Here is a 13233-nt window from a genome sequence, read left to right as displayed (position 1 = left end):
TTGTCTTCTATTTTTGTATTATTATTGTTTTGTAAGTCTTCTTTCTTCGAAATAAGTTACCTTCCCCGTTTAGGCTATGGACTTCTTTTGTTGTCTTTGGTGGAGAGACCTGTTTTAATTTGTCAACAGTCGAGGGATTAGTATGTATCCCTTTGTTTGCTGTTATAATACCCTAGGAATTTTCCTTCCTTTACTCCGAATGAGCATTTATCCGGATTGGTTTTATTGTTCGGAGGTTTCCGAAGGTCTCTTAAAATCTTTTATAAGAGGTTTTCCTCGTCCCTACAATATCTTTTATAAGAGGATGTGTGGCAAATGCTTTGTCAACCAGACACCGATACACAGATACACAGCCCATGCGTTCTTTAGCGCGAACAACATCTTGCTTGTAAAAATCTGTATTATCTCCGTCTTCTTTGCAGATTAACACACATCCTCCACTCATCATTTTCTTTTTTCACCATTATAGGGTTTGTGATTCATTATTTGGGGAGTTGAATTTAGTTTGCAAAGATAACTTATTCAATAGCTTTAGTGGTTTTTATGGGGTTTATAATCGTGAGATAATGCCATGTAAAAACTTATTCCTCATCGAAGGAGAGAAAAATGGGTTTGTGCCAGAATAGGACCAAGACATCTCGTCTTTCACGACGCTCTATTCCTATTCGCAAGCACATAAATTTGGTTGGTATTTACGAAGGATTTTGACTGTGAGTGGGTGGCGATTGCTACTTATGGTTTTATTCTTTTAAGTAGAGGCTACGTACCAGTAATCAATGAGGTATTCGTAGACTTTCCTCCTAAGATCCTTTGTTACGATGGAAATGTGGTTATCTCCGGTTTCATAAGCCATGAATATCTAAGTAGCATAATTCTTGTTCATTGTTATAGTTGTGTGTCATTCCGTAGGTTTTGAGGGTCGACTGCTTTCCATCTTGGGTGATGCTTTAAAGCATGATCTTCATTGCAAAGTCCTTGGTGTTATTGCACTCTTCGTTGCGAACCCTTTGGCGATGACACACTTTTTGTTGCGAAGCCTTTGGCGATGGCATACTCTTCGCAATGCAGTCTTTGGATCGTGTTTAGAATGTTCTCTGATCTGTCTAATCGAGTTTATTATGATATGAATGCCTTGAAAGGTCTTTAGGATTCTCCTTTTATAGGGAGAACTTATCGTGTAGGAGAAGTCAAGCCTCTTTAGGGTTTGCCTAAGTCTTAGGCTGTAAGAGTCCAGAAGGATTCTTTCCTTTTTTTACTGGACTAAAGGATAAGATCAAATCCCGAGTTTGTAGGTATTTAATTCTTATCTCTTTAATCTTACTGCGAGAGCCCTCGTTACGAAAAGCCTTTGTGAAACATGTTTATAGAACTCCTAACCCGTCTTACTTACATATCAACAACTTCGTATTTTAAGCCTATCACGAAGTTTGCCCGAGCTTTGTATGTTAAGCCTATCACGAAGCTCAGGCAACCGTCAAATACGAGTACGAAAAGGTTTCGGAAATCCCGATACATTTTCTTTGGCTATTTGCCTATACATTCAATCTTTTATATGTCAAGTGTTTTCTTTTTCCGTACATATGCGCGTACATTGGGGTGTCTGTTCAGGCGTCCCTGTCAGTTTGTTCCCACTTTGTTTACTGAGGTTGCGACCCTCTATTTATATTGAGACAATGAGTCTTTTGAATTATGCATTATCCCTCATGTGGCTTTTGCTTTTTTTGAATAGTTTAGGCAAATAGCCTTTATGAGTGCCTTGAGAGGTCTTTAGGATTCTCTTTTATAGGGAGAATTTATTTTGGAGAAAAAGTTAAGCCTCTTTAGGGTTTTCCTAAGTCTTAGGCTATAAGAGTCCAGGAGGATTCTTTCCTTCTTTACTGGACTTAAGTGATCAAATCCCGAGTTTATGGGGGAACAACTCTTACCTCCTTTACCTTCTGCGGAAGCCTTCATTACGGACAACCTTCGTGTCGTAACATCTTACTATTCTTTTGCGTGACAGGTCCTGCATACTGTTGGGAGGGTATATCATCACAGAGTTTTATGCAACTTTCGCAAATTCAATCCTTTATAAAAGATTGATTCCATGTCTTATTAACCGGACCCCCTTCGGGGATTTTTAACTAGTAGGCTCCATTGCCATAGGCAGTTTCAAAGTATGTGTGGGTCGTCCCAGGTTGGTCCCATCCTTCATTGATTTTACGTGATGTTGGTGCTGTTTAGCCAAAGTACATAGTCTCCGATTTTGAACGCCGTAGGATTGACTCTTTTGTTCTAGCCCCCTTCGGCCTTCTTTTCGAACATTGCGTCTCCAATGGCCGTATTTTCTCTTCATTCTTCAAGAGATATTAGGTCAAATATGAGTTTCTCCTGGTTTCCTTTAGTAATTAGCATTCCATGTATCGATATTTGGAATTCAGCTAGTACCACGACTATGGTACCGAAGGCTTGGCCGAACGGTGATGCTTTGTTTCGGAGTTTATTTTGTTTGCTCAGAAGGCCAAGGGGAGTTCGTCTACTCACCTCTTTTTAACACGACTTGTTTATAGACTATGTATCATAGGTATAATTATGTGATGAATGTTTCGTACCTTTGAGCATCTTTTCCTCGTGGTTTTTTATGGCTAAAAACCGGGGTGTTTCCTTAGTATGCCAAAATTAATCCTTGTGGTTCTCCTGAATATATGCACCTTCTTTGGAAAGGCTAGTATAAGCGTTTTCACCTTTCGCGTAGTTTGGATAACAGTTCTTAGTGGTGGAGGTTATCCGTAAATCTGGATCTCCTTTGCACGACCGACAAACGGAGCTACGTAGTGGGACTATTCTGGTGAAATACATTCAATTTTTGGGCTTTGAGCTGTTGAAAATCTTTATGGGGTTTATGAAGGTTTTAGGGAACCTTTAGGACCTTGAGTTACGGAAGGTCTGCGGATTGACCTTCGGGATCTGAGCTTCGTAAGCCTTGCGAGGTCTGAGTTGTTTCTGGACCTTTGGATCCGAGCTTTGGAGGATCTACGGGATCTGAGCTGCGGATGGGCCTTCTGAGATTATTCTATGTAAGGTCTAAGGATGGGCCTTCGGACCTGAGGCTATGTAAGGTATGCGGGATCCTTTGGAACCGAGCTCCGGAAGATCTACGGATGAGCCTTAGGGGTCAAGGCTATTATATAGCATTAAAGAGATCTTCCAATCTAGAGGCTGTGTTTGGCAGCGAATAGATCTTCAAGATACGGGGTAAACATTCCTCCATAATCGTGATGTTTTTATACTCTACCTATGGAGACGTAGCCTCTTCTTTTGCAGGGAAAAGTCAGATCTTAATATGAATATTCGGTCCTTATTTTGGCTAGCCTTTGTAGGAGACGTCGTTCCAACTTATTACCCTATGTAACATAGCTCATCAATGAGGCTGTGTAATAATGATGTGAGTCTTCGTGACCCACGCGCTTCGTGGTGAAACTGGTTCGTGACGATGAATAGTGTCGGACCTTTATCCGTCATAGAGATATATCACCATGACCCGAATGTCATTAAGAAGTATCAAGGTCGTTAATGCTTGTTTGAGAGGTTTAATCATGTGGAATGCTAAGCATAGCTTGGAATATTTTCTTAACTCAGGGTTGCATGAGGGCATCAATGAGATATCCTAATAAAAAGCTCTTCGAATTTGGAGGCCACGTGGGGCAATAGATCTTTCAATAGCATGGGGGTGTCCGAACAGTAATAATATTTTTGAATCTAGATCAAATCATTAGATTGTAGCCTTTGCTGCGTAGCGCCGTCGTTACGGAGAAACCTTCATGTCGTAGTGAGCTACTATGATAGGTGCTTTAACAACTAGGTCCTTGGCATCGAGATGATCTTCAAATCTAGAGGCTTCAGGAGCCTTCGTTATGGAAGAGAACCTTCGTGCCGCAGGGTGCTACTGCTCCTTTGCGTGATAAGGCCTTTAACAACCAGGTCCTCATTATCGAGACGATCTTTGATTCTAGAGGCTTCAGGGGCCTTCGTTACAGAGGAACTTCGTGCCGCGGGGTGCTACTGCTCCTTTGCGTGATAAGGCCTTTAACAACCAGGTCCTCGTCATCGAGACGATCTTCAATCCTAAAGGTTGCAGTTCGCAACAAAGATGTTTCTTAAGAAAAGGATCTCCAAACCGGGAAGAGATCTTTAGATCTGATGGCTACGTCTCGCAGCAAAGATATATATATATATTTAAGAAAGGGATCTCTAAATTGGGAGGAAATCTTCAGATCTGATGGCTGCGTGTTGCAGCAAAGATATTGCTTTAAGAAAAGGATCTCCAAACTTGAAAGAGATCTTCAGACCTGATGGCTACGTGACATAGCAGATAAATCTTCTAAAAACCCGGGGATCTCGAAACAGAGAGGTTGCGTAACGCAACGGATATATATATATATATAATGTATTTTAAAAGGGGATCTCCAAACAAGGGGGGATCTTTAGATCTAGATCAAAACAAGGGGGAGATCTTCAGATCTAGATGGAGGCACATGAACGTATTGTTTGGGTACATTCCCATCTTTAATAAATCTGGTTCGATGTTATCATAATGATTTTGAGAAAGTGGATATGGGATCTGAAAGTCATGGTCCCACGGATGGCGCCAAATGTATGTACACCAAACCGAGATTAGGTTTAGAATAGGGGATGATAGGTGTTTTGGGTTGTTTGTTAGCGATTCCCCGAAGGTAGAGTTTTGATCTCTTTACGCCAATCAATTATTGTTTGAGTGTTAGCCGATTGAGATCGTACTATTGTGTTTTAGATATGTTCGACCGTGTTTAGCATGCTGATGGAAGGATATTATCATATCCCGATATCCAAGGATGCTTTTGCCTAATCATCGTAGGTTGTGGAAGCTTCGGGACGGAGAGTCATCGTCCCGCAGCACGTTGTTGATATGTGAGTATATTGTTGTAGGTTGCTGGAGCATCTCTTATGGAGAAACGAGGACGTCCAGATCTGTGTATGTGTTTTCTGGAGAGAAGGAGAATGAGAATTTAGGCTTAGGCTCATCCATATATATAGGGATGGAAATCTTGGAGAATAAGTTTAGGATTTAGGGAAATAATATGCCTATGTTATCAATTTCGGTGAAATTTCGGTGAAATTTCGGTTTTCAGTGGTGGGACATAATATCGGTATTGAATTTCGGTTTATATATCGTTTCCGAAATTTTTGGTGGTTTTAACCGAAATTACCGAAATTTGACCGAATTTTTAGTGAATTCTGTTTCAGCACTTCCAGGTTTTATCTTTTACTCTTATCTATATAATTATTAAAATAGTAGGAATCCTAAGGATTCTAAAGAGTCTAAAAAATAAAACCTATATATAAAAATGCCACCTAGGATTAAAACTTATGTGTCATTCTCATACATTTTCCTCATTATTTCATGATAAAAAAGTGATAAATTTGATTATATATTAAAAAAATGTTAAAAAAAAAACAAAAGATAAACAAACCGTCCAAATAGAAAACGGTGAAAAGTAGTATACCATAGGCGACAAAGTAGTTCAGCATTTTTATACATTGTATCATATTCTTTGGCAATTATTTTCTTTTTCAATGTACCAATAATAACAATCATAAACTAAATTAAATTAAAATTAAAAAAATAGATATAATTCTAATTGCATAGATACATATTCATAGATCTATATCCCGTATATATTCATCACATATATATCCTCCTTTCTCATAAGATCTAATCTTTCAAATTATATAAACCCTTATATTATAGGAATTTAAATCTTCATAATTAGGAAAATGATATCATTTACGCAAAAAATACATCAATGTTCATCTTATATATATATCGATCAAGAGTTTTTGAAATTATCTTCTCTTTCTGTATCTCTTTTTTGCTCGAAATCTATAAGTTTTTAATTCATTTATTTATTTTTTTAAACTGTTTTTTACAAGTATATCATGGTTAAATTAGCTGTTGTGTAAGTTCTCATATTGATTTAATAAAAACATGTAATTTTAAGATTAATTGACTTATTAATTATTAACTGTTATCATGATTGAATTAACTGTTGTGTAAGTTCTCAAATTGATTTAACAAAAACATGTAATTTTAAGATTAATTGAGTTATTAATTATTAATTGTTCACCAAAGAAGGTTAAGTGACTGTGATATCGATTGTGATGTCAGAAAATAAAAAAGGTAATCAGAATGTTCCAGGAATCAACCATGAAGGCATGAACTATAACATAATTGATTTCCACAAGATAAACCTGTAGATTAACTATTTATTAATGCATAAAATAACTTTTTAACTAGCCGCGCATCGCACGGGGTAAAATACCTAGTTTATGTATATATATATATATAAATACATATATAATATTAGAATTACCGAAATACCACCGAAAAAAACGATATTTCGTATACCAGTCCGTGACCGAAACACCGAAATTTATGTCCTTGACTACTTAGTAATATGCCAAATCTTGATATTTAATATGGCCAGACGTGATAAGATCAAATCTCCTTAATTTAGGAAGAAGAGATTTAGATAATCTCTTCCATATTTATATAAGGGTTACAGCGGGTACCTTCGTCACGAAGGTCATGTTCCGTCATGAAGGGTGACGTACACCATCAATATTCATTTTGCTTTTTATGTAACTTAATTACTTTTCTATTTATATAATCGTCCTACTTTTAAAACCCGTCTCTTTTAACTATCCTGTAACTCAACAACAAGAAACAGAACAATCTCATCGACCAAGATATAGCGTGACACATGCTTTAGCGTATGCAAATGATGTGACATGACTTGCATTTAGAGTCAACAAAGAAAATTCAACTGAGCTTTAGTAAACTATATCACTATCTCCGTATCTCGGGTTTACAAACTAAATAGCAACTTAAAATATGTCATGTCATATACAAACTATACAAGTGAATAAGATTTTGATGGCCAGTTCAGATTTTGCGTTACATGATGGTTAAAAAGAGCAAGATTTAAACGTATGATGATTAAATAGAAGAAAAAAATTTAGCAATTCATCGATTGAGGAACAAAATTAAAGCAAAGTCATCAATTGAGGAACAAATCGAACTTTACTAGTATACTGGCGGCTTGTGAAAGCATAGTCCTATTGTAGCCATTCTGATCTCAATAGCTTGACATTAGCAATCCAATCTGTCAACATTGAAACATATAAATTCTTATTATCTTAAAAATTTGCTATTCTACTTGTTCCAACTATATTACATGGGACTTCTAGCATTTCAAATATAAAGATCTTATAAAGACAAATAAAACTGATTCATCAATAGGAGATGAAGCATATCAGAGATTCAGAGTCATAATTCAAATACAAGAAATCTATATTACCTCACTCATTCTCCATCTCTTGTGGCTCATCCTCTTCACTCTCACTCGAGCTCAACTTGTGATCATCTGAACGCAAACCACGTCGCCCCAATACGACAAGATCGAGAAGCTTCCTCCTCACATCATAAACAGGATTTGAATCAATTAAACGCCCTCGTTCATAGGCTTCCCTAAGGAATACAGTGTGCCTCTTCCCTTTGGTTGACAAATAAAACATTCCAGGGTGATCCAAGAACAAATCCCTCACATTTAACTCAACCCCAAACCATTTCCTAAAATGACTAATTTTCTCCACTTCCACCGTCTTTTCCACAGTCAAACTCAAGAATTCGTGAACGATTGCTACTGCATGTTTCTCAATTTCCAAAAGTCCCAGTTTAGATTTCTTTTTTGCACCTGTAAATTCCTCATATGGCCCGACGTATGGCAGCTTCTGCCATTCTTTGACTTTAGCCCTAAAGTTCTTCTTCAATTTCATACATGGAGGATATGTATGTTTAAAACTATACCTCATTTCCGTTCTATCAATGCTGCAGTCATCTTTACAACACTCCATAACCCTCCAATTTTCAACAGCAGATGTCAAACTGTTATGACTTGGCGGTGTACCAACAAACTTGATCAAGTGAGTACCAGGTTCATGGGCATCAACAATTTGAAAAAGGTGACGGTTTTTGGATATTATTGAATCCTCAAAGTCATCAGGAAGCCCAAGTTCCCTCCACACCTTGAAAATTGCTCGAAGTGGAAGTGTTTTGGATAATGACATGGAAAGAAGACGAGTCAAACGGTCAATGACAAGTGAGTGAGTGTTGTCAATAGCAGCAGATTCTTCACGCGCAATTTGCATTGCGGCTGGAGTTAGTTTACAGAAGGGTTGAGACAGATTCGGATCATAATAGATATCAAATATGCGGGGGTACCTTCGTAGGAATGCAGTGGCACCACGGTTGAGATGGAATTTTTGAGAAAGGCGGTTAAGGAAATCAACTGAAACAGTTGGCGGGTTGTTAGGATTTGCAAGGATAAGGTCTTGAATTGATATGACTTTTAAGAGGTTTTTGTAATTGTCCATGAACTTTTCAAAGGTGGCATCTCGAACTCTAGACGCTACATATTGGGAGGACGTTGTCTTGAGGCGAATAGAAATAACTAAACGAGGTCCGTTAGATGTTATTCTTTTGATAAGGTGAGTTGCCATAGCAATTTACGGGCTCGTGTGTGTGTCTATTCTTCTCTTGCAAATGATTTGCAGTTCGTGCTAACGTTCCAATAAGTTCCTTACCTAAGACCACAATCAATCCTGCAATTAACGACAGAATGACTACACAAAACCTTGAAAACTAAATTACTAAAAAAACATCAAATTTTGAAAGTTTGTGTTCGCTGAGAAATTTTATCAAGCAGTTGGTATGCATAAAAAAAGGTTCTCATGGCACCATATATTCGAAGAGCCAACCTTAACTAAAGAGTAATTAGATAAATGCAATCAAGTAATAACTAATAAGTGATACTGAAACCAACCTGAAATAAGTTCCTCTCATCAAAATTAAGAACATAACATTCTTAAGTGTACACAAACTCATTTACGACGTTACTTAAACAGGAGGATCTGTTCTATAGGCTCGTACCTCTTTATCCTTGATTCCTATCAAGACAGAAGCTAATTTTCGATTTAAATTTGTAAGACTCATTTATTTAATTGCTTGTGTTGTAATAGAGGATGTTAGATTCATTGAGATCAAAAGAGAACAGAGGACAAACTAGCATTTTAAATGGGGAAATGATAATTCTTTCTAAACTAATTGTTGGCACAAAGGACCCACGAGTTGTCTCCTTAATTTAGCAGCTCTTTCCAAAAGGCGTGAATATAAGTAAAAAACATCCCAAGGAGATAGTGAGATCATAGGTCATTGGAGATGATAGGTCATAGAGTGTGATAGCTAAATGTCTTAAGCATATGGGCTTTATCCTTAGATTTAAAAATTCATCGAAAATATATCGAATAACATCTCTAATGAAAGAGCATTGAATTTTTAAGTTAACCCATATAACTTTTATAATTTATGGATGTACGGCTCGTGAGATAAAAGATTTTGAATAAACTAGAGTAATAAAATGAATTATGGATGAGAGAAAAAAAATATAAGTGGTTGAGATTTTTTTAAGGGTATAATGAATAAGTGACATGAGTATTTTGGGATTTTCAACTACTTAAAGTTGAAAAATGGATGCAGTAAATGCTTTATAACGTAGTACAGATAATTTTGATTTAAGTTGGTTTAGTAGATAGTTTTATAAAGTTTTTCTTTTTTGTAAAGTTAGTTTCGATTCAGACGTGAGACAATTTTAACCCGCGATTTGCTAGACATACAACCCCTTCTTTATGAAAAATAACTTGAGATGAGAAACTCAACACTCGAACTCGAGACCTTGGGAAAACTCATCTCTAGATTAAAGTTAACATGTTTAATATTATCAAGTTAGGAGTGACTTATCTTGAGAACTCAAAAATAAAATAAAAAAACGCGAGAACAATTGTGAACCACGCATTGTCTTCCTTTTTTCTCTCTTCGATAAAAAAAAGAAAATTTATCCAAATTATTCAAATTGTTTTATCTTACAAATAGTAAATCGTTAGATAGAAAAAAAATTTTGATACTCTTAAAATTTCGTCATCTTTCATTATTGATGCAACTCAATATATTTTTGACAACTTTTCAAATTTCGTTTTCTTTTTGTACTTACACAAAACATACACATGTGTAGGTTAATTAAAAGGGAGAATCTCATATATCCCTTCTTAACCTTGAAAATAACATATTTACCCATTTAAACAACATAATATCATTTATCCCCTTACTAAACACTAAAACTTTCATATTTATCCATTTCATTGAAATATATAATCAAAACCCAATTTCACAAAATTAATTTCCCGATTACCACACATATTAGATAGTTTCAAAAGAAAATGCATTTGAATCTTTATTTCTTGCTTCCCTATTCGAGATTGTTTCTCTGTTCGAGATATATGAACACTTTTTTATAACGATTGATTTTTACATATTGATCGGACATATATAATTATCTCTTAAATATAGTCATCCTAAGTATATATATATATATTTGACATCGTAATGGCATATTTCTAATGATCGTAACTTTCTACAAATTAATCGTTCTAAAAATTTTTAGCTCAAATATAGAGTTACAATATAAATTGTGAATTGGAGACTAACACAATGATAGAGTGAAATGTACTATTAAACCGCAAAAATCTGTTTTGGATTATTGACTTCTATTCTTTATATTGGTTTAATACTTGTATTCAAAAATGAAGAAATGTCGGCAGCTGCAATTGGGAAGTCTTCCTGAGCAACTTCGGAGGAATTTATATCTTGTGTGAGAGATCAATGACATACATGGTTGCTTGAAGTTTTACATTCCAAATGCTCTTATTCACGTGTGGTTTGAAACTATATTAATTATGTGCTGACTATATGAATCTCGTATTATTGTAATTATAGAGAATTCATATATTTGATCTATCTAATATATGTGTGGTAAAATGGGAAAATAATTGTGTGATCAAATTGAGCTTTGATGATATATTGCAATAAAATGGATAAATATGAGAGTTTTCGTGTTTAGTATGCGGATATGTGATATTATGTTGTTTAGATGGGTAAATATGTTATTTTGAGGGTTAAGAAGGGGATATATGAGATTCTCCCTAATTAAAAATTGTAATTTGGAACGGGCTTCGCCCGTAAGAAAATTCATTAAGAGTAGCTGAGGGGTGATAGGTCATTGAGGGTGATAGGTCATAGTGTGATAGGTCATGAAGGGTGATACGTCATAGGGGGTGATCGGTGATGAATGATCTACCTAACGGGCTCTGCCATGGACTCACGAGCTACGCCCTAGGCCACTATGGCTGCGCCATGGATTGTGCATTTTTGCTCAAGCATCCACTCTAACATTGTTGGATCGGTGATGTCATCTTGTGGCATATTGAAGAACTTGTAGTCACCCATCCTGGTTCTTTTAGATTCTTGTTCGAACCATGAGTGTTTCCTTTGTCATGTATATCTCAACGATCTCAACAATACTACTCTTTGACGAAGCTTTACCAACAGAACTATTTTTCCCTTTTCTTAACTGAATAAGGGGTTGTATCCCAAATCTGACAATATATTATCGGCGTCGTTTCTAGCCTACTAATAATTTACACCTCTGACGAATTCTTTGCTTGTCAAAATAGACCGAAGATCCCGTTTTGCTGCTTTTCTTACAAAGCTTTGCCATATGTTTTCTTGTTATTATTGGATAACACATTACTCATCACAAGATTATGTTGGAATATGATCACGTAAAATGAACGTATGTCCGAAAAGTATTTAAGCCTACGGGGTCACATCTCAACGTGAATGTAACTATAAATTGATTAATATATTAAATGTAATTTATTAATTAATTTGATCACGAAGAACTAACGGAGGTTCGTTAAAAGAGTTAAAAGTTAACGGTACTTAACTAACGAACTTAATAGAGAAGAGTTGAAATTAGGAAACAATTAGGAAACCCCTCTAGAATGTTCTAGGGAGGGGGACGGTCGAACCAAGGGTTCCAAAACCCTAAACTTGGACATTAAGTTTCCTAAGCCTATAAATAGAAGCCTAGGTTAATTGTTTTTCACACACAATTAATTAGGTTTTCTAAAAACCTAAAAATCTCTTCTCTCTCCCTCCCTCTTGGTTCGTTCGACTACAACAAGAAAAAAAGGGGTTTTTGGTTTTTGTTTGGGTCGAAAATTATAGCAAGAAACAAAGGGTTGTTCGGTTCGTGATCAAGTACTAGCATACATACGTTCCAACGTTGAGTGTGCAATCGTAGAGAGGTTAATTTAAACCTTGTTCTTATCTTTAATCTCTCCATTATAAGGTACAAATTCTATTCTTTGGTTAATTAATTAAACTGCATAGATCTTGTCTTCCGTTGCGTGCTTTGTGATTTGTTGTGATAATTAGTTATATAATCCAACAGTGGTATCACGAGCCTACTATGTATGTTTTTTGATTACCAAAAGATCAAAACTTGAAGGGGGGTTAGGGTTCTTGATCATTGAATTTTCGGCTATATATATATGTATATATATTTAAATTGATTTTGTAATTTAATTACATTATTTAAATATGAAAAAAGTTTTATTTAATATATATATATGGTTCGAGATTTTCCAGAAAAAAAAAATAAGTTTTTTTTTTGGTTCCTAATCCAAGTTTTGATTAATTACATGTTTATGTGATAAATTGTATGTAATTATGTGTTGTACTTTTAATTTTAATTGTTAAAAAGAAGTAAAAATCATGAATTTTTCATGCAAATCATTCATGATTCTTACTTAGATATTTTGATATGAAATCTTGATCATTAGGGTTAATTATGCTAGATAGTTGTATAATTAATTGTGTGATAATGTGAATTTTTCGTATAAACTTTTTGTTTTGCAACAGTTTACTAAAAAATTCATATCTTTTAATCCGTAATGAGTTAGAGGTCGTGCTTTGAACTGTAGATTCTAAACACATAGGGCTAAAACTTTGTAGTTCTGGTCGAAATCTGAATCAGACCAGAAACAGGTCTAAACAGGTCGTGAAGCTACTGGAATTTCCAGAAAGCTAACTATGTGATTATATGATAATTGTTTGTGATGTACATGTTTAAGGCTTATGCAATCAAGGAAACTTGATGTATGTGGTCCTCTTCCTTGAAGGGGGAGCCGGATTAGACATAAATAAACCATAGTGACATGCTTAGGTGGCCTACCATAACTCGTTGCATGCTTAATAGC

At 35.6% G+C, this 13233-nt stretch overlaps 1 protein-coding gene across 2 annotated transcripts; it reads right to left on the bottom strand.

The window, feature by feature from the left end:
* Window positions 1–6883: 6883 nt before the first annotated feature.
* Window positions 6884–9182, bottom strand: LOC122593775 (protein ROOT PRIMORDIUM DEFECTIVE 1). 2 transcript variants are annotated; one of them, XM_043766223.1, is made up of 3 exons: window positions 8901–9182; window positions 7377–8679; window positions 6884–7181 (listed from the first exon to the last, which is right to left on the bottom strand). In XM_043766223.1, exon 2 carries the CDS (start codon window positions 8575–8577, stop codon window positions 7378–7380), a length of 1200 nt encoding a protein of 399 aa, XP_043622158.1. In that variant the 5' UTR covers window positions 8578–8679; window positions 8901–9182; the 3' UTR covers window positions 6884–7181; window position 7377. The 2 variants fall into 2 exon arrangements, with proteins under 2 accessions (XP_043622158.1, XP_043622159.1); XM_043766224.1 differs by having other exon boundaries at window positions 7377–8661.
* Window positions 9183–13233: the final 4051 nt, after the last annotated feature.

The sequence above is a fragment of the Erigeron canadensis genome, chromosome 3, assembly GCF_010389155.1.
Source record: "Erigeron canadensis isolate Cc75 chromosome 3, C_canadensis_v1, whole genome shotgun sequence".
In the NCBI taxonomy this organism is placed as follows: domain Eukaryota; kingdom Viridiplantae; phylum Streptophyta; class Magnoliopsida; order Asterales; family Asteraceae; genus Erigeron; species Erigeron canadensis.
This window is presented reverse-complemented; position numbering and strand designations above follow the sequence as displayed.

Bases quoted from the DNA above. Each gene is read 5' to 3' on its own strand.
- LOC122593775 (XM_043766223.1), bottom strand. From the start codon at position 8,577: ATGGCAACTCACCTTATCAAAAGAATAACATCTAACGGACCTCGTTTA.